Consider the following 26,933-nt stretch of genomic DNA (forward strand, 5'->3'; position numbering starts at 1 on the left):
TGTTGTTATGTCAGGCAACTCGTTTAGTGGTGTCGATACAATAACCACAGCCGCAAATGGATGTAATACGGACAAATTGCAAATGTTGGGAACGCCAACGCAACACGTTATTTCTGCAAGCTCCTCATGTCATCAGCCTGAAATGTTGCCTTCATTAACACAACACGTAATTTCTAGCTCCGCCAGACAGCTACCGACTTCACAATATGTTTCGCAAAGTGGTAATGCATACCAGCCGCCAGTTTGTGTTTCGTCCACAATGCCTCGTGTTATTGATCAACAATATACGTTTTCTGCAAACAACATACAGATGCCACAACAAGCTACGTGCTACGTAACAGGTGCTCATGCTGCAGGCCCATCGTCAAACTGCGCCCCAATGCACTATGGTAGTCAACGACAGTACCCGGCGTCAACGTTCAACGTCTGTGAAAACAACAACAATATTTGCCGCCTAACAACTGTAATATTTCTAGCCCATATAATGACGTAAGAGAGATGATAGCAATTCTACCGGAACTCAATCCATCAATGGAGGAATCTGTAAATTATTCTCAGTTCGTTACGCGTGTTAACGTGTTAAGGGCAGCTTACGGGTGGAATGACCAAAATCTAATATTTGCGGTACAGCAGAAGATGCAGGGCCCTGCAATGTATTAGGTTGACTCGTTAAAAATAGTTTTTGGTTCATGGCAACAGTTTGTGTACAAATTTTTGAGAGATTTTCCTTATTCTTAGATAATTCGGCCGATATTCATATTAAAATGTGCCACACAAAACGACGTTCTGACGAACCACCGCATGAATATTATTTCAAAGGTGGGTTACCCGAATCCGCCATAGCTAGACACGTAATAAATGGTTCGAATGAATATGATTCGTGTAATCAACTGCTTAAAGACATTATTAGTTATTGCAACTATAATGAAGTCATGAACGCAACAGTACAAAGGCATGTCAAACCAACGGCGTCAAATGCGAACAGTGTAAACAGTACGAAAGGTATTAAAGTGAACAACAATACTACGTCTTCATCGAGCAAGGTAAAATGTTACAACTGTTCACAACTAGGACATTTTTCTGTAAATTGTCCTGAGCCATCTAAGAAACCCAGATGTGCCAACTGTAAACGTACTACACACACGGTAGATAAATGCCCTGAAAAATCAACGCAGAGAACATCTCTGAATGAAATTGACACAACATCAGTACCGACAGTTGAAAATGATATCGTGAAAAATGTTAATGTCAACGGACACGAATCAAATTCATTTGTAGATCCTGGTAGTAACCGGTCATTGATTCGTAGATCATATGCTCATACAGTCGGGAATGTTGATGAAACGAATGTGTCTTTGGAAGGTGTTGGTGGTGGACAATACAAATGTACGGGTAAAGTACATGCTGTCTTGGTGATTGATGACAATTCGTTTGGTGTTGATTTACTTGTCGTCGAGGATGAATTTTTAAGCGAGGATATTCTGTTGGGTAGAGACGTTTTATGTGGTAAGGGTAAACGATTAATAATCGAAGACGATGTCTGTTGTCTTGAGAAACTTGATAGTATTCAAGGCTCAGAGGAGCTAGCGTCGTCCGAGCGGGACAAGTTGAAGGAATTACTTCTGAGACATCGTGGTTGCTTTGCGGAAAATACTTCTGATCTCGGAAAGTGCAACGTCTGTAAAATTGAGATTCTTTTTACCTCTGATGAACCCATCCAGTCGAAAGCGTATCCTGTTCCATTCGCAAAACGCTCGATATTGACGAACATCACTAATGATCTGCTTGAACACGAAATCATCCGTCCATCCGATTCAACCTACGCATCACCTGTAGTTCTGGTCAACAAAAGCAACGGTGAACACCGTATGTGCGTTGACTAAACGCTTTTACGGAGAAATCACCTTACCCGATGCCGATTATGGAGGAACAATTTGCTCAACTTGCCAACAACCAATATTTCACGACGTTAGATCTTCGCATGGGATATCATCAGATAGAAGTTGACGAAGAGTCCAAAAAGTACACCGCTTTTGTTATTATGGACATTTTGAATACAACCGAATGCCGTTTGGTCTCGTGAATGTCCCAGCCGTTTTTCAATCTGTCATGAATAAGCTTGTATCCAGAATGAAACCTGGTGAAATTATAGCATACTTGGATGATATTGTGCTGCCGAGTAAGTTGATTGAAGAAGGTTTATTTCGTCTTGGTGAATTTTTGGACATCTTGACCAAAAGTGGTCTCACCTTACGATTCGATAAATGTTCTTTTCTTTCAACGAGGATTTCCTACCTGGGACATATAATTGATGGCAATGGTATACGGTCGGGTTACGAAAAGACAAGTGCAATTAGAAATTTCAGTCCACCGAAGAACGTAACCGAGCTAAGAAGATTCCTAGGCTTAACGGGGTTTTTCAGAAAATTCGTACAGGATTATTCAATGATCTCGAGACCGATTACGATGATGTTACGAAAGGATGATGTTTTTGTTTGGGGTGAAGATCAACAAAAATCGTTTGAAAAACTTATTGAAGTTCTCACGAATCAACCAGTTCTTGCACTTTACGATAGTAACGCGCAGCATGAGGTCCACACGGATGCCAGCAGTTTAGGTTTTGCTCGTATTTTATTACAGTCTGTTGATGGTAATCAATGGAAACCAGTCTTCTATTATAGCCGCCACTGTACTGATCCCGAAAGTCGATATCACAGTTACGAGCTTGAAGTCCTCGTCGTTTTTGGAGTCGCTTGACCGTTTTAGGATTTATCTGTTGGGTAAACATTTGCGCTTGGTGAATGATTGTTCAGCCATTACCAGTGTAAGACTCACAAGGAACTCAAACCTAAGATTGCTAGATGGTGGATGAGGCTCCTGGAATATGATTTCACTCTGGTACATCGTGAAGGTAGCCGTATGGCACATGTAGACGCCTTAAGCCGTGCCCCAGATAACCTGCCAAACGAAATCGAACCAGCTGGGTTTATTATGAAGGTCACCGTTGAGGTGGACGATTGGGTCGTTACTATGCAGCTGAAAGACGAAAAACTTATTAATATAATGGCTGTACTGATAGGAGAACTAAAGTCAGACCAGGAGAAACATATAAGATCGGAATACTCCTTACGTAATCACCGACTTTATCACAAGGACAAAGATGGTCTAAAATTAGTAATTCCAAAGGACATCCGATGGAGAATCGTGAAATACTCTCACGACGACATGGGTCATTTCGGATTGGATAAGACGATTCAGCGAATTCAACAAAAATTCTGGTTTCCGAAAATCCGTAAATATACGAAGGACTACATCGCCAGCTGTATCGCTCGTTGCTACAATAAGAACCGTAATGGTAGTCCGAGGCGCAATTACATTATAGTGACGTCCAGCCAATTCCGTTCCAGAAGGTCCATATCGATCACATGGGTCCTTTTACGAGAAGCAAGAGGGGACAGTGTTACATTTTGGCTATTTCCGATTCATTTAGCAAATACTAGGTTGCGAAACCAGTACGAACTACAAAAACAGCTCCGGTCATCAACGCTTTGAATGAAATGACAACCTACTTTGGTCTCCCTAAGTGTATTGTCAGCGATCGGGGAACTGCTTTTATTCGATAAGGCATATTAAAACTGCTGTCCGCACTCCAAGTGCAAACGGTCAGGTCGAACGTGCAAATCAGACCATTCTTTCGTACATTCGTAGTACAGTCGCAGACCCAAAGGACTGGGATCTGACATTACGTGATCTTCAATGGTCCGTAAATTCTCAAAGGAACTCAACAACTGGCTTTACGCCCAACGAACTTATATTCGATTTTAATCTACGTGATGTGATAAATAATCATTTAGTAGCAGCCATCCATGATGATATTGTGGAGAACGAACTCCCAATGGCCGACAAACGTATCCCTGCAGTAGAGAATGTCCAAAAAGTAGAAAAAAGAGTAGCTAGGATATTTAATAGTTTGCCAAATTCTCTTAAAACATTTGAATATTCGTATAATACCTTCAAAAGCAAAATTCTTAATTATCTTGAAAATAATAATTTTTATTAACTATGTATAACTAATTGATACAGTATGCAATTGAGATTTGTTTTGGTTTGGTTTTTTATTTATCTCTATCTATACTATTTATTTTTCTGTTTAATATTTGTATACCCTAGTTTTTAAGGTTAGATATAAGTTTTCTAAATTTTTATTATATCATTATTATTAAAAATTTTTAACTATATATTGCCCATTGGGCTCAGTTATAATTGTATAATAATAATAAATAAATATTAAATATTAAAAAGAACGAGAAAAATGGCAAAAGCGGTTTAACTCCAAACACACAACGCCCAGAAAATATGACGAAGTCAGGTGGTAATTGAGAATGAGACCCCCGCTACAGGCGATTCGAGGAAGCTTGAGCCAAAATTTCGAGGCCCTTACATTATTACCAAAGCTCTGGGAAATGACAGGTATCTTCTCAAAGACATTCCCGGAATTCAAATCACGAACCGAAAGTTCTCTTCAGTCTATACAGCTGAGAAGATCAAACCCTGGTGCAGCAGTTGCTCCACTCTTGACGAGTCATCTTGCGAAATCGAGGACGATTTAGGATCAGAATGGGCCGAGCTGTCACCTTGTGAAAATACAACTGTGCATAGTTGTTAACTTTTCCTTTTCTATTTTCGAAAGTAGACTATGTAGTAGTAGTAGTAGAGTAGAGCGCGCGATACGAACAGTCTAGAAGCATCCTACATTTTTATTTTATTCTACATAATTATTTTTAAAAACGTATTCGTACGGACAAATGAATTAATAAATCTATTATTTTTGTTTAAATTAAAGTAATCCTTAAACGATTGTTTTTATTTCCAACCTTTGATGTCCACGTTAGTGACACTAGAGATGCAATTGTGGACAAATAACTAATCCGACTTTGTCGGCTTAAAATATACCTAAAATCTGATTTTCGGCAGTCATCATGTCAAAAATTTTACGTCTCGGCAGCTCGAGGTTGTTTGCCCTTTAAATATGAATACGTAAAATTGAACAAAAAAATAAATTTTTCAAGCAATCCGCAGCTGCGGTTTGAAGAGTCAAGCTTTTCAGAAATGTTTAACAAATTACATCAGAATTATATACAAAAAGAGAGTTTGGAAAAGCAATTGCTGTCATTTATAAGACATCACACATCTGATAAAAGTTTTAGCCAAGTTGTCATTACTCAATGATAAGTTGTCATTACTCAAATAAAACTATGAAGTGGTTATAATAAGAATAAAGTTGATGTTAGACCAAAATACATCAATTAAACAAATTGCCCAAATCTTCTTCAAATTAAGATATATTGGGTAATTGTTAAACGTAAATTGAAAAAGAGTGCAGGTACATTAAATAACCAGATTTTGATGAGAACAAAGTGGAATAAATATGCTGGAATAACAGTAGAATTGGGGGGAAAGTTGTGCAGCTATTAATGGAAGGCAAAGAAAGAAAAGCCAGAAAATTTATTCGAAATAAAGACACATAAACCTACAGTTATATTTTTTAAAGCTTAATAAATTACATTTTCATGTATAAAATGTTAACATATGTTGCTTCATTTAAAAGTTGTGCTCGCTTTAATCCGTACCGATTTTAAGGGGCCACTTCTTTATTTATATAAACAAAAATATAAATTAGTTCAACAGCAACAAAAATACTCCATTTTTAACGCGTCAAAATAAAGTGTACATTTTAGGGAAATTAAAAGAAAAAAACGTGTTTAGTATTTTATTTTACATCCTTTGGCTTTTAAAACAGTTTCAAGCCTCCTTGGCATTGTTTTTACCAATTTTGATGTTACCTCTGTTGGGATTTTGGACCACTCTTCCTGCAGGATTTCCTTTAGAGAGTCTTTGCTGGTAATATTTATTTTTCTGATCTGTCTGTCCAAATACTCTCATTAAGGTCCGGTGACTCTGGGGGTGGTCCAATTGTTTCGGTGTATGATAAAACAACAATTCTTGAACATGTTTAGAGGAATGCTTGATATCCTTCTCCTGTTGTAAGTTCCAAGTTCGGTCTAGATTTAATTTTCTGACGCTGGGTTCCAAGTTTTATTTTAGAATGTTTAGGTAATCGGTTTAGTTCATCAAAATATCAATAAATATTAGTTTTCCCACGCCACTTGCCGCCATACACGCCCACATCATCACCGTACCACAACCATGCTTTACGGTGAATAGTACAAATTTTACTTCTTTTTTACTTCCGAAACTCTTAAACTTGCTTTCGTCCTTAAACAGCACATTATTCCAAAACGATTTTTCTTGTTTTCTATACTTGTTTGCAAATTCTCGACATCGCTCTTTATTTCGTTTGGAAATGTGGGCTTTTCTCTTGGAATTCCACCATATAGACCATTTGCGTGTAGCGCTCGACGAAATGTACCGGTACTAACTCTCACTCCAGACTGTGGGTTCTTTCTTCACGGCGTCTTGGTCTTCCGGCACGTGGCTAATCTTCAAAACTTCCTAATTTTTTTGTTTGTCTATAATTTGTATACCCTTCACCTTCGTGAGAACGGTATATATAAGTTTGTAATTCCGTTTTTAATTTCCACAATATAATTTTCCGACCCTATAAAATATATATATTCTGAATCCTTATAGATAGCGGAGTCAATTAAGCCATGTCCGTCTGTTAGTTGAAATCAATTTTCTGAAGACCCCAGATATCTTCGGGATCCATATTTTCAATAATTCTGTCAGACATGCTTTCGAGAAGTTTGCTATTTAAAATCAGCAAAAATAACGGAGATATGAGCAAAAATCCGAGACAACCTCTGAAAATTTCATCAAAAAAAGACAATTTATTGCATGCTTTGACAAAAAAGCAACAAAAGTATGTTTGGATGTGTGTTGGTTTCATTGCTTTGCGTATTTTGTTTTTTTTTTTTTGACAAAAAAGCAACAATACGTATGTTTGGATGTGTGTTGGTTTCATTGCTTTGCGTATATTGTTTTTTTTAACAAAAAAGTAACAAAACGTATGTTTGGATGTGTGTTAGTTTCATTGCTTTGCGTATTTTGTTTTTTCTTTTTTTGGTGTTTTGTTTCGTTTGGTATATGGGGCATTTCACGTCAAGTGAACCAACTTTTGAAATCGATGTCTTCCGATCGCGATGAAATTTGCACCAATGTTAGTTCTATTGGATAGTAATTCGGACACCATTTTTCAACAAGATCGGTCAAGAACTCTCTGAGTTATAGGAGGTCAAAATTTGACATTTTGGCCAAACAGGTGTTTTTTTTATCCATATAACTTATTACCTATTGTTCTTAGCAAAATGTGTCCCAAATAGTTTAGATAGCTATTTATGCAATCTTTCGAAAAAAAAAATTAAAAAAATGTAATAAAAATATTTTTGACTTTTTTTTCAAAATGGGCCCTTTTTATTTTTTTTTTTTATTTTTTTTAAGAAAGCTTAGGTTTTTTCCTAAGCGACCTATATGGTCGCTTAGTGGGATGCGAGTGGGATTTAAAATTTAAAATTTTTGAATTTTTTTTAAAATTTTTGAATTTTTTTGCAAAATCAAAAACTTTGTTGACTTTTTTTTAAAAAAATGGACCCATTTTTTAATTTTTTTTTTGCTCAGAAGAAAGCTTATGTGTTTTCCTTTAACACCCTTTTTGTCGCTTAGTGGGATGCGAGTGGGATATCTATAAAAAAAATGTTTTGTAACTCAAGACATACAATTTTTTACTTTTTTTTGAAAAATCAAAAACCTTTTTGACTTTTTTTTTCCAAAATGGACTCTTTTTTTATTAATTTTTTTTCTCAAAAGAAAGCTTAGGTCTTTTCCTTTAAAACCTTTTTGGTCGCTTAGTGGGATGCGAGTGGGATATCTATCAAAATAAATGTTTTGTAACTCAAGACAAATGTTTTTAAATTGATTTTTTTCATATTTGTGTGTAAGTGTTTCTAAAACCTTAAAAATAAAAACCACAACAACTGACCGATAATAGCCACATTTCAATCTGAATACGAGGATGTCAAAATTGGATTCACAAAATTTACACAACTGAGGCCAAAACATTGCGTTTTGGCAGGAAGCAGCGGAACTCACACAGTATGTGTTTGTATTTACCATGAAAATGTTAAATTGATGTTGAAGGAAATCAACTTAAATTACTTAAAAGATGATTCATCAGAAGATTTACACCATTACCGCGATTGCCTTAAATTGACTATGTGCCCTAATGCTACAACTTCTTGCCACTTAGGTGAATGTTCGAATTGCCCGGAAACCACATCCATCAAAGAAAATTTAATCAACTCTTTTGATCGAGAATGTATTGAGGAGTTAAAATTTGAATCTTGGCTTCAGACTGAAAGATGCACACTGAAAACCATAATTTTAAATGTGGATGATTTTGTGGAAGAACTGTGTAGAGGATTGCTAAATTTGAGAACCCATGACTTTTTAGACAAAGAGCAGTGGTCATTCTTCAAGGACTTGAAAACACATTTGAAGTCTGGTGAATTCATTATTTCATTTGATTTCGCTGAGAACTATAAATATGTTCTTCAGGATTCCATACAAGCATTCCACTTCAATAACGACTACATGAAAGAAGAAAACCTGGAACACAAAAGTATGGCAATCATATCCGACGATTTAAAACATGACACCGTTGCAGTTTATGAGTACCAGAAGATAATACTTAATTATCTAAAATCAAAATTTACAGTAGAAAAGGAATACTACGTTTCGGACGGAGCTCGTCAACATTTTAAAAACAAAAGTAGCTTCGCAAATCTTACAGCTCATGAAAAAGATTTTGGAATGCCAGCTGAGTGGCATTTTCATCCTACTGCTCATGGTAAAGGAGCATGTGATGGTATTGGAGCAAACCTCAAAAAAAATGCAGTGAAGTATAGCCTCCAGTGCTCTCATCAAGATCGCATCTTAGATGCGACTGCTTTATTCCATTGGGCAAAGAATTATTGTAAAGAAACTAAAATAGTTTTTAGTAGCAAAGAGGATCATGAGGAAACATTGAAAACACTAAAGAGCAGATTCGATGCTGCGGTAACAATCGATGGCACTGCTCAATACCATGCTTTCATACCGCTTGTCGATGGAAGACTCAAATTAAAAAAGTTTTCTGCATCTACTCAATGCGATTTCTTTCCAAAGACAAAAAAGAAGCCAGCAGCGAAATCAGTAGCTGAATCTAATAACGCCAAGAAAGGATTGACAAAAAAAAGCAGCTAATAAAGGTGACAAATAAGGAGGATAAAAGTATGGATATTTGAAAATTTAAAAACTTCATAAATTAAGTGTAAAAATAGTTATTATATAAATTGATCTATTGTGATTAAGATTAAATTTTACTATATTATTCATCTTTTTATTATTATTATTATATATTAAATTAATTATTATTACAAATAAATAACAAAATTAAATTATTCAACATTTCCATAGAAAAAAAGTGATTTTTATTCCTGAGGTTAACATATTATGGGTATTACAGTATCGAGGCTATGAAATTTTAGTTGGGTATGTTACATACCATCGGAAAAGCTAATGTGTCTAGTTTCTCTGCGTAAGTTTAATTTTTAAGGTTTACACACAAATATGAAAAAAAATTAAAATAGTGCAAATTTAAAAACCTTTGTCTTGAGTTACAAAACATTTATTTTGATAGATATCCATCCCACTCGCATCCCACTAAGCGACCAAAAAGGTTTTAAAGGAAAAGACCTAAGCTTTCTTTTGAGAAAAAAAATTAATAAAAAAAGAGTCCATTTTGGAAAAAAAAAGTCAAAAAGGTTTTTGATTTTTCAAAAAAAAGTAAAAAATTGTATGTCTTGAGTTACAAAACATTTTTTTTATAGATATCCCACTAAGCGACAAAAAGGGTGTTAAAGGAAAACACATAAGCTTTCTTCTGAGCAAAAAAAAAATTAAAAAATGGGTCCATTTTTTTTTAAAAAAAGTCAACAAAGTTTTTGATTTTGCAAAAAAATTCAAAAAATTTAAATCTTGAGTTACAAAATATTTTTTTTGATAGTTATCCCACTCGCATCCAACTAAGCGACCATATAGGTCGCTTAGGAAAAGACCTAAGCTTTCTTAAAAAAAATAAAAAGGGCCCATTTTGAAAAAAAAAGTCAAAAATATTTTTGATTTAAAAAAAAAATCAAAAATATTTTATTAAATTTTTTTAATTTTTTTTTTCGAAAGATTGCATAAATAGCTATCTAAACTATTTGGGACACATTTTGCTAAGAACAATAGGTAATAAGTTATATGGATAAAAAAAAACACCTGTTTGGCCAAAATGTCAAATTTTGACCTCCTATAACTCAGAGAGTTCTTGACCGATCTTGTTGAAAAATGGTGTCCGAATTACTATCCAATAGAACTAACATTGGTGCATTTCATCGCGATCGGAAGACATCGATTTCAAAAGTTGGTTCACTTGACGTGAAATGCCCCATATATAAGATTGTCATTTCATTTGTAACTTCTAGAATTTAATCTGTTCGTCAGTATTTAAATGTAAAATTTTTAAAAGTTTTCTTGATATATTTAGGATGCTATACGCAAGAACCACAAGAAATGACGCGTTAAAAATGGAGTATTTTTGTTTTTGTTGCTGTTGAACTAATTTAGTTTTTTGTTTATATGTTGTAAGAGAACAATTAAATGTTTTATTAAATATACTAGAACTGGAGAAAAAATTGTTTTTTAATATGTAAACAAAACAATTTTAATGGAAAAACAAGTTATACACTTTCTTTTGACGCTGACTGTATGTATTTATCCACATGCATAATCTGCAAAAATAAAGCAATATCAAGAAAATATTCAAAATAATTATTATCGTAAATAAAAAAACTGCATTTAAATACATTTAAATACATATTATTTAATTTTTATTTTTAATTATTTTTTAAGCATTTGAATATTGTTTAAATTTGTATTTAATATGTCTGCCCGAGATAATTTGGGAAATGTTGCGAGAGACAATAATTTACTACGATCTCAATTATATAATTAGAATCGTAACTTTAACGTAGCTCATTTAAATTGTACGAGTCTGAATTTAAATCCAAACTCTGCAAAATTTTCAGAGATTAAACGTCTATTGGATGATGTTTTCGGTGTGAGTGAGACTTGTTTGAGGGAAACGGTTTCTACTAGCGTTATTGATATTTCTGGGTATGTGTGTCTTAGAAATGATCGCCCATGTGGAAGAGTAGGTGGGGTTGCTCTTTATATTTCTAGGAATTTTGATTATAGGGTCATTTATGTAGGTAGAAACTATGGAGTTGTTGAGCGTCTCTTTGTTTAAATTCTTTTTGGTGATACAAAGCTTTTAGTGGGGATTGTATATCTTCCTCATGGTGACTTTGTTTCACTTGTGGGTGAAATATCTGATATTATTGTTCGATATTCCAATATTCTTATTATGGGTGAAAGAAGACTTCAATCATCTAGAGGCGGTGCTACCTGTAGTACCGCCCACAGTGCGGCCAAAGGCACCTTTGTCGGGCCAAAAGTCGAAAAAACGAGTTTTTAGTTGAGGGTTTTTTGTCATTGGGTTGGTTAAAGAAATGTTCTAGGAAATAAAAAATTATCATAGTAAGGTCCCTTGCCTCAAATGCCCTTAATAATTTCAGTTTGAAGAGGCCTTCACACGAATGGCACACTACAGTAGGAAAGATCGACTAGTAGGAGTTTCCGTTAAACACGTGTCAAAGTTTTTGTAATCAAGCAAATCAAACGAAACAAAAGGGATTCTACAGCTGAAAGTAAGTATAATACGTAAAATCTAAATCTAAATGTAAATTTCTAAATAGTAAATTGTTAGAAAGTCATATGTAAGGACTATTTTTTATTTTTAATTTGTTAAACAAAATTGATGTGATTGAGTGAAATTTCTTTTTCCTGTTCTCTAAGCTATTGGAGGTAATAAGTGAAAGTATTATTTAAAAACTAAAATAAAATTCAGCTGCACGTATTTGCAAGTTGCCCTACGTTCGGCAAAAAAAATTAAAATTTTTTTGATAACTGCGCATTTTTTTTTTATTTGTAAGGTGGTACATGAAATAACATAAAATACAACACCACACTTATATATATAAATATACAGTAAACTCTCGAATACAGAAACGTCAACTAAGGTAGAGCTACACAAATACGCATGTATTTGTTGAATGCACTCTAACATCGCCATATAGCATTTCACCATTGTAAATTTGTTAATTTTTAATAAATTTTCAATTATATACCCTAATAATATCAAAACAAAAACTTTTAAACAATTAGCAAATTCACTTAATTTTTTTTTGTATGAAATGACGCCATATTAGATCGGCCATTTTGAATTTGCTAATTCTGATAACGGATTCGTAATCAGCGACCCCAAAAACACCCATATACAAATTTGTGGATCATTTTGTACATTTTTCGACTTTTGGCCGGACAAAGGTGCCTTTGGCCGCACTGTGCGGCAGTGCTCAGGGAAATGGGATGGTTCTTTCCTCTATTTGATTGAACTAAGTTCAATACATAATTTATTCAAAAATTATGTGTTCGATACATAATTTATTCAAAAATTATGTGTTCGATACATAATTTATTCAAAAATTATGTGTTCGATACATAATTTATTCAAAAATTATGTAGCAAATTTCCAAACCGACAAACCAAATAAACAAATAAACAAAAAAACAAGTAACAACCCTGCAGTTCATTGCACTAGTTCCGCTACGTCGAATTAGTTAGCCACTGAGAACTACTACTAGTGAATTTTCAACCCACTCGCAATGTTATTGACTGGTGAATTTAACACGGGGATGTCATTGCGGGTGGCCGATTGGCACACTCTGCATAACACTTCACTATTAAATTCAATAGTGAAAATACTCCAGCATTTGAGAAAAAAAGAAAAAATAAATTTTTCTGAGAGCGAGGTTGAACACATAACCTCTCGTTTTCTAGTCAAATGCTCTAACCACTAAACCACAGAGCTCTTATTTGTACTGCTCTCTAATTGTTATTAAGAATAACATGTGAGTCTACTATCAATTTTTGCATTTTCTACATCATCACTGAGAACGAAAACACAAACGGCCACATTCAGCATTACATGTGGCCATCGATGTGGTATATTTTAGAGGATTTTATTTTTCTTGAATTTATTTTCAAAAACTTAGGACAAATAGCTGACTATTGCTTATTACTGAATATGCTGGTGAAATGTAGTGCAAATGATAACCATTTAACTACCAATTTAACAGCCACATCGAAGTAGTTAGTTGTAGAAGTAGTAATATAGCTAGTGCAAGGTTTCCAATTGGCACTTTTCAAACTGCTGGGAAGTAATAGCCCAGCGGATTTTTTTACCCATACATCTTCCAACTGAGACCAATGACAATGTAGATGCGACTAATCCAATGTCTGTATTCAGTTTCCACTTACATTTACACAGCGATGGCCTAGGTCGTCATATGGGTCCAACTCTACCGACAATGTAAGCGAAAGTCGGATGGGTCCAACTCCACCTACATTGTAAGCGAAGGATGGGTCCAAATCCACTGACTTTTTTTAATCGTCTTAAATTTCTTTTAATGAAGCCGAACATTTCTTTTAATATAAAAAACACACAACAACACTTACTATTTTTAATTTGTACTTATTTATTTTATTTAATTAATTATTTATTTTTAATGCCACAATCACGGTTAAACTACTTGTACTTTCAAAAACACATTACAATATGAAATTTTACTTTGAAAGAATAGAAAAAAAACAAAGAAACAACAAAAAATAAATAACGGGACAACGGCTGAACCAAAACAAACAACAAAACTATATTAACAATATGATACTACATTACATAGCCATCCAATTCAGATGCAAGTACGATAACAACATTTTATTCGATTTTGTCCTGTTCTTTAATTCTAATATGTATTTATTTTACAATGGAATAGCAATAGGACTCATCTGAATCGGATGCTAGTTGTATACTCTTAACCAATTTTATTTTATGTTTTCCTATTGACATAATAGTATACATTTGGATGTGTTTTAAATTGTAATAACCTGCGGACTGCTGGGAATTCTCATTTCATTCCACGTTGTAGAATGTTGTTGGGTGTTTGTGCTGTTTACGTATGATAGAGTTGCTCATATGAGAACTCATAAACAACTCTCTCTATTTTGTTAGAGAATAAGATTTACAAAGAAACAAAATATAATTGGTGAATATACTCAATGTGTATTACACTAGGGTGGCCCTTAATAAACGAAAGTTGGATTTTGGCCATTCTCACCCTCCAGTTTAGTGAACATTAGTAAAAAAAATCATACTGAAAAAATTTTAGGTAAATCGGTTGGGGATAAGACGTGCCGCAAGCCCTCTGAAGTTTTGAGATGCATTTACAAGGGGAAAAAATGCATTTTTTTCAGTTTTTGTAAAAATTTTGCCTTTAAAAAATTACTTTTTTAATTTAATTTAAAATAATCTAAATGTGTATGTAATTGTCGTAATGAGATATAAAAAACAGAAATCGGTCAAAAAATGTTAAAGTTATTAAAAATTCGCCAGACCATTAACGTGTCTCAGGCCACTAGAACAAGAAATGTAGGAACAAAATTAACATATTTTGATAAATATTAAAATAAAAGCTCATTTTTACTTAAAATATGTCCATATATACTTATATATGAGTTTTTGTCTTCGTAGGATACCGTTAACCTATTCTTAGGTATGAAAAAAAAAATAAAATTTGTTTAACGGCAGTTTCAAAATTCCATTTTCAAATTTTTAAAAATTTTGGTCAAATGTCAAATTTTTCAATTTTTGGAGAAAAACAATTCGGGTTAAAAAATATTTTTTCCGATTTTGACCTATTGTAGGTCCAATTTACTATGGTCTTATATACGTCGTTGCAAAGGTCTTTGAAATATCTATCATTACATATCCATATCGTCTATATTAATGACTTAGTAACCCAGATATATGTCAAAAATAGGTAAAAAATCGAGGTCGTCCTGGTTTTTTCCTCATATCTCAGCCATTTGTGGACCGATTTTGCTGATTTTAAATTTCTCGAAAGCATGTCTGACAGAATTATTGACATTTTTTAGTATGAAAAAGTGAAATTTTTTTGAAGGACGGAGTTTTAAAGTGGCATATTTTTGAATCTAATTGAGATATAAACTTGAAATTTTTTTTGTAAGACCAAAAAATACTTATCTAAACAAAAAAATATAGCTCGGAATGAATGTGGATCAAATTGTTCCTAATATTTGCAATCCTATTAAAATTTTGATATAAATTTTAGTTTTAGAAACTCAATGAATATGTAATATATAATAAAATCTTTATTTATTAACGAAACTCAATAGAAAAACATAAAATTGTTATACGTTCTTAAAGAAAGTTGTTTTTCAATAAAAAAAAAGTTAAGTCACCTTTTTGTCCAAAAAAACAGCAAAAATATACTATTTTTTGAATTTTTAAATTGAAAATCGGTTATTTTTGGATTCGTAATTGATATTGCTCTGAAATCTTTTGTATGTTATTGGTAATTTAGTTGTCTAACTAACAAAAAAAATCGAGTCCATTCGGTCCAAAAGTGCGCCCTATATTTTTAAAAAAGCGGACCAAGGTATGGCAAAATTTTAAAATTTAAATTTTGAAATGCCTATAACTAGGAAATTATAAGAAATAAATAGCACAAGCATGCCGAGCGCTTTTCAAAAATATAAAATTCTTTGAAATCGGATAGGAAACAAAAAAATTGCACGTGTTTTAAAATTTTACATGTCGAAGGTACCCTACTTTGAGCCCCCATAGCGCCGCCCCTAGAGTATTTGTAGGGCCCATTTTTATAATTTTAATAATTTAAACTAGGGCTACGCCCAATTCAAATTTTATCCTGCTCGGCCCAGCCGTTTAGAAATGCCAGATTTATTTCCAAAAATGTTGATTCTGCCCCACTTTGCACTGATCTTCACCCACATTACCATGCCCTAATACTAAGTATAAAGTAAGTGAAGTTAATTTAATATAATTTTAAGTTAATATTAAGATAATTTACGTTAAGCTAAGTAGAATTAAAGTTTTAAATTAATATAAATTTAAGTTTAGGTTAAGTTTAAGTTTAAGTGAAATTTAAGTTTTATTTAAGACAAATTTAGTTAATTAGGTAAATTACGATTTAATAATGACAAATGACAACTCAGCAATTAGAATTGGACAATTTGATTCGTCTGATCAAATACTAAAACTTATGACGTCACACAGAGGTATGAGAATAAAAAAAGAGGGAAATATATCTGTAACTTCTAAACTCTTACGCCGATTTGAATGAAATTTCACATGCGCAAAGAGGAAGTGTAGTCGAGTTTATGTTTTGAATTTCGACCTCATGACCCCACCAGGAGCGGTTCCCAAAGTAGGACACATCGGGTATGTTCAATTTTTAAAATGATCCTATTTCTTCGTTTGTGTTCTGATTTAAAAACAATTACACATACAGAATCTCCTCATCGTAGCTATCAAACCTCGTCGTAGCTATCAATTACACTGCGGAACAGAGATTTTGGTGCCCGAGATTTGAACTATGTTTTGTACAAACTGATGAACCCTCATTACTATGTTATACTTGTTTTTTTTCCAGTCAGCTCGCGTTTTTTATATTTTCATTGAATACAATATTTTTTGGTGTTTTTCTTAAAAATTTTGGGTAATGCAGCTAAGAATGTGAAATTTTTTTAGCATGAGGCTAGTCTACGTAAACATATGCTTCTTTTGACTATAATAATTCTAATGGATGTTTTGGCATATTTGTCTGATCTTTCAGGAAAGTTGAATTTTGACTCTTTTAGCTTTATCCTTAATAAAATTGTGCATTATGAAAATTTTAAATAAAAGTTTAGCACTGAACATTCAAGGTATTATAGCGAAAATAGTTTTTAATTAAAATGAAAAATTAGTTAAAAATTTAATGAAATATCTAGATAATATCCCGAAATTTTACATCCTAAAAAACAATTTTTTTTTTATAAATAAATTTTTAGGTAGTCATTACTCTTATTTCTTAATACACATGTAAATCTAACGAAAGCAATATAAATACTTCATTTGACGTTTTTAAAATATTGCGAATTTTGTATTTACGTGATTTACAGCGTTTTTGGTGAAAATATCTTAAATTTTTTATTAAAAACACTAGTATTTTATAGAAAAAATTTAATTTTTACAAACATTTAGATTTATTTCTACATTATATATCCAGGCATTGTCTAAGTTGCGAATTTGAATACCAAAGTAAGCAAAATACAATTGGAGAACAGTGTATGTTATTAATTTTCGCTGATCTTTTAATATATATTCGCCACAAATATAAGAAAATATATTAGGATCTTTAACACAGCATCTCATTTTACTAGCCATAATGAAATAATATAACAAGAGAAATTATATTTAGCAAAAAAAAAAAAAACATTTTTGATTAAATCTTTAGTTTATGTATAATCTTGCAAGTGTAAAACATTCAAGTTACGAACAAATACAAAAATGAATTTTTAATTTTAGTCTCCATTTATGAAATAATCAAACAAAAAGAGAAAAAAATACAGAATAACCAAAAAAATTAAAACCGCGATATCTTAAAAACAAGAGCTGCTCAAAAAAAACTAAAGATAGTTTTGACTATGAAATGTCCCATACATGTTTTATCAATAACATTTACCGCGGCACCAAACCAAAATGTCAATTTTGTTCCTCTGTGTTATCTATTATAGCTTAGGAGATATTCGCATTTGAAAATTTAATTTTCAACATTTTTACCCACCCTACACCAGTTTTTTGGTGACCGCGATTCCAAATATTCTCCGATTTTATCCATTTTTCTTTTATAGGATTAACAATATCTATCTATATATCAAATAGAGAAAGAAGTGTTTAAAAATCATGACTGTGTCCAAAGTTACATGCATTTGAATATAAAAAAATTAAAAAAAGGCGATTTTTCGCATTTTTTTTTGGGAAAAAAGTACTTTTATTCTTTTAAGGTTATCTAAAAATTTTCTAAGAGGATGTATAATGAATTTGTACTTTTTGAAAAGCTAACTTTACGCCAAATATTTTAAATGAAAAAAACATTTTTAATTTTTGATACCGACGGGATCAGGTCCATTAAAAAAATGACTATTTTATGTATGTGTTATTTTCGTATTTCCATTCATATTTTTTTAATTTTACTAGGGTAGGGGTAGCGAAGTGCACCGGGTTATACTAGTCTTTATTGTTAGATGATTTGATCACGAATCATGAATTTAATTTTAAAAATTGTATTTGAATAATATAGGGAAATTCTACATCATTTTGTTAATGGTAACTGTTCATTATCCAAAATGAATTTGGTTGTTATATTTTGAATGTTCATTTATATGCATGTAAATAGTAGAGTTCTTTGTGCTGATTCCTGTTAATCTCAGCTTTAAATTTGGAATGACCGGATAAATAACATTTCTAATTCATACTATGTTCTGTGGGCAAGATGATTTGTAACATGACTTGTTGTTGTAGCATCAGTGATTGCTGCAAATTTTATATCTTTTTTGTTGTCAGTTTATCAGGCTCCAATTACATTTGAGCGCCGGTTGACAATGTTTTGGTTTATCATTTTTGAGGATATGTTTTCTGGGTTGAGTTTTATGCGATGTTCACTGTTCTGATGCTATTGCAGCAGTTTTCTTCCTTATTTAATAATTGTTTAGCAACTGCCAATATTATGTAATGCTATGTTCACACTTGGGCTTTTAAACGCGTTTAAGCTAAATTTTGATTAAGTTAATCAAAGCCGTTCATATTACATTTGGGATGATTAAGTTGACACTAAAATTATTAAGTTGACAAATAAAAAAACAACAAACAAATTTATATTTCTTTAAGGCATTAAATATGGAAATAAATACTTTATTTAGAGACAGATGACATTTCATTGATATCTATTGCACATAAAAGTTTTTATCTTTTGGTTTGAGGAAATTTCATTAATGTTTTTTTTAAACTGAGATTGATTATAGAGAGGGAATGGTCTTGATCATAACAAAGCCATTCCCATCTGCTATCTCATTCTTAAGTTTTTGACGGGCTAACCTTAATATTGTTCTTTTCTTTGTTCATTGACATTCACAGACACATACGCATTTCTGCCGTTTAAACTAAGCCTCCGCTCACTATAATTTGTACTTTAGAAACTCATAAAGAGTAATCTCTGTTTATCTTATTGAACTTGTGCTCTTAATAGGTGGAGACAAATAAAAACAAACACCAGCACGGAAGAAAAAGAAGAATTTTAATAGCACTTCAATATTTGTTTTATTTATTTAAATATATTTAATTATTTAAATATATGTAGGGTCGGAACAATTTGTCTGAATTAAAACTTTTTATATAGAAATAAATATTATAAATTCAGTTCAGTTTATTTTTTACGTGGAACACCAGTAGTTATCAACAAATGCTGAAGTTCTCCTCGACACAGTAATTCTTAAAATCATTCGAAGTGAACGCCGTCCCGCGATCGGTTATAATTCTTCGTGGATTACCAAAAATAGAAGACTATTTCTCCAAGCATTCTATTACAGTCTTTGTATCGGTAGACTTTGTTGGATGGAGCCAAACAAATTTTGTAAATCCGTCAACGACAACGAGCAGGTGATTATGTGCCTTCTTAGTGACTTCTATAGGACCAACATGGTCAATATGATATGTAGTCAGAGGTCGATCGTCCTTATCTATAGGGTTTAGATAACCTTCCTTCTTGCCAACCTTTGCATCGGTGATAATGCACTCGATGCAGCGATCAATCGATCAATTCATGAAAATCTTGTTCGTCCAAACTCTTCTGTAAGAGCACCGCGCCGTAACCATACTTACTGGCGTCTGCATGCACCTCCGTGATAGCATCTGGATCATACAACTTTAAAACTGGAGCATTCACAAGGGCGTCTTTAAGCTGTTGACAAGCAAGTAACCCTTCCTCGGTAATCAAGAACTGACTATTCTTCCTGAGCAGATCTGTCAAAGGTTTCGCCATTGTTGCATACTGTTCAATAAATTTCCTAAAGTAGGAAGTTAGTCCCAAAAATCTCTGAAGCATCTTTCGATCGGTGGGGATCCATCACGATACCATCACGTATTAAGTCCTTAAACACCACCGATATAAATCGGGTAAACACAGCAGGTGAGTTGCTTATACCAAACGGAGCGAACATAAATTCATATTGCCCGTTATGTGTCACGAACGCAATATACTTCTTTGAAGACTGTTCCAAGGGCACATGGAAAAATCCATTTCGCAGATCTAATGTTGTATAGATATTAGCATTCTGTAGTTTATCTATCACCTCATCCATTAACGGCATAGGGAAGTGGTCACGAACAATCTTCAGATTCAATCTCCTATAGTCGCAACATAATCTCTTCGTACCATCTTTCTTCGAAACCAGAACAATAGGTGATGCATACTCCGAAGTACTGGGCTGCACTATTCCTTCTGCAAGCCATTATGTGATCTGCTTATCGACGATGGCTTGATCGGGCTATCTATAATTCGCTTTGGACAGTATTCGGTAATCGCCGTTACTACTTGGCTCTTAATGGAGTCATTCATGTGATCGATGTCGACTGGACTATCTGGTTCGTACTCTTCCATATTCAAACAAATTCCAGAAAATTCTTCTAGCAGTAAATTTTTCTCTACTGGCATCTTAAAAATAACTTCACCATTCGTTATAGTGATGTCAGCCTTCCGTATTAGGCTATTGCCTAACAGAATAGAGTGATTGATGTCACGCTCTCCCACTACATAAAAAGTAACTTCAAATTCCAAATCGTCAACACGAATAATTTCGTCGAAACGACCCATTGCACACTGGTCGATCCCATAGGCCAAAAATAAAAAAACAAAGTGAAAAGTTTGTCACCAAATGTGTCATCACTATTTCTTATAAAAACAAGGTTTTAAAATTTGTAGTTGTCTTTGTTTTATTCCAACTATACTCTTCAGGAATAGCTTCAAAAGTGAGAGCATGTTGACAGTTGGTTTTTGCAGAGTGAAAAATTAAGCGCAACTTTAAATTAATTAAAACCATATAAAAAAATGTTTTTTTGAAATAAACCAAAATGAATATTGAATTGGAAGGTATTAACTTAATTTTAAGATAAGTACAATGTGTTTAGCTTCTTGTGTATTTTTTATAAAATTAATATTTGCCCAGTGTCATTTTTAGTGTTCGTTCGACCATATATTTCAATTTCAACTAGAGTTTTAGTTGTGTTTCCCCCTGATGTCTCCAATGGGATTTTTTATTTAAGTTTATTAGTTAATATTCCAAGATTCTAAAATTGGAAATTTCAGCTGCATCCTTTTGCATCTCTTTGATTTATGTCCCATACACCAAAGCGGCCTCGTTGTTTTTGATGTCCAACTTTGAATTTTTGTGAGGTGTTTTGTTTGTTTATGTTCGCGTTGCTTTGTTATTGTTATGCATGTAAAGAATTGTGTTTGTTTTTTTCTTTTCCACGGACTTTTAATATTTTTACTTTATGAATTTGGTCCTTATTATAAATTGTTTTTGCAATAGTCACATCTTATAATTGCAAACTTTCGCGCTCACATATTTTTGATATTTGGTACTTTAAATGCTGAAAAAGCTCGAAAAGTGAAGGATGTCGTGAAAAACTATATTAAAAATGAGGGCTGCACATTTGAAGAAGGTAATTTAGAAACACGCTTAAATTTTAATTGCAAAAAAATTTCCAAATTTTGGCAAAAATGCAATCGTATAAAAACAAAAGTTCAAAATACATATTCTGATTGGCTTGCCTAAAAGGAGTCGATTTTATTAAACTCAAATGAGCGGGCGGACCACACCCAGATTTAGTTTGCAATTTTTTTAGTAAGAATTCTTATTGATTTTTAATTTTTTATCAATTTTAAAAAAGTTTATAGTTTCACTTATATGGGGAGTGGGTGTGGCAGTTGTACAATTACGCCCATTTTTGAAAAAAAATTGTGTAATATCCTTATTATATATTGTACCAAAAATTATAAATGTACTATTATTTATTACCGAGATATGGAATTTTGATTAACTAGAATGTCATAACCTCGCACTGAGCGTTGTGGTGAATTTGGATGCTAAGTTATGGTAGGGGGTGGGTATGAGTCATCAAACACTCCCATTTTATCATTAAACAGTTCTGACATATTTATAAAGCCGTGACCGAAATTACAAGTTGATACCTACACTGGAAGTATTTTTGGCAGCCGACTCCATACAGCACCGACCACTGTGCATTGTGACAATTGCGCTGTCACTTATTCCAAATAATTTGACCTTTTCCGGTACAAAGTTGACTTTACCCAAGATGAACAACATGTCAAATCTTACAATGCATATATCGCAACCCGTGTCCACTAACGCCGATAAAGTCTTACCCCGTATTATAATGTCCTTGAATATCAATCCTGGACCCTTTCGAACCATGTTCACCTGATCGCCTTCCACCTTAACCTTTTTCTCCGTTTTATTCAATGTATATTCAAAGGAACGGTGACCAAATTTTTGACAACTTAAATATTTATGCTGCTTTTCGGGACAATCTTTGGCGATGTGCGATTTTTCACCACATTTGAAGCATCTTCTTTCTTTTACACTGGTCTCCACCTTTGGCGAACTAATATTCTTCACGCTGTTTACGGACTCCTTCCCTTGTATGATGACTGGGTGGCGAGACGCGTTTTCTCATTGATTTTGCTTCTTTAACTCCTTTAATTTGCTTCTTTAACTCCTGGATATTATCAGCTTGATATAATACTGCTTTATTCATTCTTGACTCCTGGATGCCTTCTATGAATTACTCGATCACACTTTTCTCGTCCAAATCGATCTGAGCTCCAATCTCCATGATACTGTATAAATATTCCAAAAGAGTTTCATTTCTGTTAAAACGTCGATTTCGGATCTGACGGAAAACCGCAAACCAAACTCCTTTTTAAGTGCTGCTTTCAATGAACGCCAATCGCGTATGCCTCTTTGACTTCTTATAAACATTCTTGCAGCACCGACCAGTAACTGTTGTCCATATACGAAAAATTGTAGTGGCGACCATTTCAATATTGTACCCATTTCCTCGAATTCGCTTAGCCAGTGAATAATGTCAGGTGTACTAGAAAACTGTGACAAACTGTCCTCCACGTCCTTAAGGGTATACATACTCCTTTGAGGAGCGAAAGCATAGGCCTCCTCACCATCATCCGTTTCAGGAGGGTCGTCTGTATCGTTACCCCCCACTGCTCCCTCAATCACATCGTCTTCGTCAGATTCTGTAGAATTTAGTCCATACTTTTCTAAAAGTCTATTTTGTAAGTCCTCTTTTAAACCTTGTGAACTCAGTCCTAATTCAGTTAGTTTAGTCTTAAGGGCGCTAACAGCCAAACCTAAAATTTCCTCACGATCCATGTCCAACTAAACCAAACCGTATCAATCAAATCAAAAGTATAAGCTGAAACCGTAAGTGTTCACAAAAGTATCTATTCTCCAAATTAATTCAATACAAATTATTCAAAATTACTTCAATCCAAAAATAAATTCTCCAAATTAATTCAATACAAATTATTTAAAATTACTCTAATTCAACAAATCTCAATTATAAAAATTTCATCCTAAACTTCAATCATTGTTCATCTAATTTTAATCATCTTAATTCCAATCATCGTTCATCTAATTTTAATCATCGTTCATCTAATTTTAATCATCGTTCATCTTATTTTAATCATCGTTCATCTTATTTTAATCATCGTTCATCTTTAAATTAACTCCTCTACACGATATTAAATTCTTAATGGAATAAAAAATACTTATCTAATTTTTCAACATTAGCCCCACTGTATTCAGCTTTGTTATACTTCTTATTGCGCCACTGCAGCTAATACCAGCATCTCATACACAGCACAAGAAAAAACTTCACTTCACTCAAATCTTCTAGCAGCAATCCTCTCACAATATACTCCTCCCACGGCAACGCAATTAACTTCAAAATATAGCAATATCAATCACTAGGCATCAGTAATTAAATTTTGCTGACGTCGACAAAACTATTAGCAACACGGCATCAAAACCTGTTTTCGCAGTTCAACCAATTTGTTTTCGTCTATTATGTTGTTGTTGTATGCTCTATTCTACTCATTCATCTTCAACTCAAGAGAAGGTTTGTCTCGATCAATGTTCTTTCTTCCTTCTTTTCTTGTATTTAAATTCCGTGTAACTCAAAAACACTCAAAACTCTGTCTCTTCTCCCAACTATGTCCCCATAAAAAACAAATACTTTTTTGGTGGTGAGTTTTTGTTTTTTTCTTTTCGTTCACTATTGTTGTAAATGTGGGAACTTTTTTTTCTCTTTTTTTCCACACTCTTGATTTTTCGTTTTGTTCTTTCACGATGTTGTTGTTTTTTGTTCTTCACTTTCAACTTTAATACGACCGTTTTCCTATTTTTCTTCACTTAGATCTTTATTCAATGAGGTTGTTGTAACGTCTGATTTCCTTTACACCAGAGGTTCGCAAAAATAAATCCTCTCACCAATACACTTACTCTCACCAACACATTCAATTCTTTATTTTATTCAGTGCACCTACAAACACACAAATACAAAAACTGAAAAAATAAAGAAAAAGTCATACACCAGTGCTCATGCGTATTCCTAGTTGTCTCGTTGAGTGGACAACGACTACTAAAATGTAAGAGCATAAGAATACGTGTGATTTGATTCTGCACAATTGTGCTACGGGCTGCGCATTACTGCTTTACACGTACACTTGTTCAATAATTTGACACTGAGTTTCTATATTATTATTGTAATATTCTAGTAAACTCCACTTAACACATTTATTTTAAACAAATTGTATTTGTTGTTCAAAACAATCCATGACTTTTAATTTAATTTATTTTAGCTATTTGTTACACCAGTTCCAATCCCGGTTGAGCCCCCAAAAATTTGTAGGGTCGGAACAATTTGTCTGAATTAAAACACTTTTTATATAGAAATAAATATTATAAATTCAGTTCAGTTTATTTATTATTATTATTTGGTTTAAATAGCTTAGTAATTAAATTAAATACACTTTTGGTTTCACTTTTCTTAAAACAACTTCTTTTTCTTTAAACTTCTTCTTTTTATTAAACAACTTCTTCTCGTGGTCACACAACAACTTCACCTTTGTCTTTTCTAATAAGCTTGTTGAAGCTTGCTTTGTCTGTTCTGTCCGCTGTTTTGAGTGCAATTTCTAGAGTCCGTTACTTCCCTTTATCGTCGGTATGTGAGAATTAGGGAGGTACCCTACATATATTTATTTTATTTATTTAAATATATTTTATTTATTTATTTATTTCAATACATTTTCGCGTCCATTCGCGTTAAAGATATATAAATTTGTATCGGTTAATATCATTAAAAACAAAATGAAATAATGGCGGAGATAGAAAAAACACGTCCATTTAGCTTAACTAAGTTTTTGAGTTTGATTTAAAGGAAATGATTTAAATATTGAGTTTTATAAAAACAAAACTCAAACGAGTTCGAAAAATGCTCTCTTTAGAGAGCAATTAGTTTTAATTTTAGTTATAAGATTTAATCACTTATTGTTATGCCTAATGATATAGGCATAACAATAATACATAATAAAAAGTTAAAAAAAAAGTTCGAAAAATATTATAAAATTTTAATATGTTACGTTTTCTTAATAAACATTTTTTTTAGGAATCAATGGTACTCCGACACCATAACGAAGCTGAGAGTTTACATGCTGTTCAATTGATGGATTGGGAAACAGCTTTAAAAAAATACGAACTTTGTGATCTAAATTCACAAATAATTGTAGAAACTGATCATGTACCAATAGTTTACGTCAGCGATGACTTTGATTTATTACCTGCTTAAAATATTAAATCAAAATATTTATTTTTTTGACTTTATGAAGGAAACAAATTAACAATTTATATTTTATGTAATATGCATTTTTAATCGGTCGTTACAATAAACAATTAATAAAACAAATTTCTTTGTATTGTTTTCTTATTGATAATGGTAATACAAATAGACTTATTTTGATGTGGCCCATTCTAGCGCTTCTCTATTAGACTATTGCTAGTAAGTGACCAGTCGATCATTTTATTCTTGGACCAGGTACAATGTCTCCCCATTCTCCGACGTTGTGAATTTATCGAGTTTCGGGACTTTAATAAGACTGATTGGGATGATCTACTTGCATTGTCTGAATTTGATATACATTGCTATTTAATGTCTAATGATGTGGAACTTCAAAGCTTAGTTTTGAGTAATTTGATTAATTTGGGAAAAAAGAGTTTATACACTTGTGTGTGTGTGAATAAATAAAACGCAGTGTTTAAAATTTTGTTTATATTACAAATAAATATATTTCTTAAATATTACTTTTTATGTGTGAATATGTTGTAGATACCTTAGCGATCAAGCTACGATTAGATTTTTATAAGCACAACAATGTAACGGTTTTAATCGTTAACATTTTTAAAAAATATCCCTACCCAAGGATGAACAATAGACCGTACCTCAAAAAAAAATTCCCCGTATACTCCCTAATATAATGTAGTTCTGCAAGGCAGTTACTAACATTTTTCGTTATATCTTTGCCATTTACAGTCGGATCTTAATGTATGATATATCAATATTTTTGCTCTAAGGGCCATTGACCTCAAGTATACCGTTCTAGTATTTATACATCAAATCTTTGTTCCTACCGCCGTAATGTCAGAAAATTGAAGCCCGTAAGAAATCATTAAACTTTTGCTAACGAACTAATTCA

The 26,933-nt window shown here is 32.8% G+C and overlaps 1 protein-coding gene across 1 annotated transcript in view; it reads left to right on the forward strand.

Annotated features, from left to right (window-relative positions):
• The window catches only part of LOC135953365 (uncharacterized), a 165,802-nt gene extending 139,656 nt beyond the window's left edge, over positions 1-26,146 (forward strand). The window contains exon 3 of the mRNA XM_065503240.1: positions 25,850-26,146. Within this exon, the coding sequence (XP_065359312.1) occupies positions 25,850-26,029 (180 nt within the window). The 3' untranslated portion in view covers positions 26,030-26,146. The remainder of the gene's footprint in view (positions 1-25,849) is intronic.
• The last annotated feature ends 787 nt before the right edge of the window (positions 26,147-26,933 follow it).

This window comes from Calliphora vicina, chromosome 3 (genome assembly GCF_958450345.1).
Source record: "Calliphora vicina chromosome 3, idCalVici1.1, whole genome shotgun sequence".
NCBI classification, from domain to species: domain Eukaryota; kingdom Metazoa; phylum Arthropoda; class Insecta; order Diptera; family Calliphoridae; genus Calliphora; species Calliphora vicina.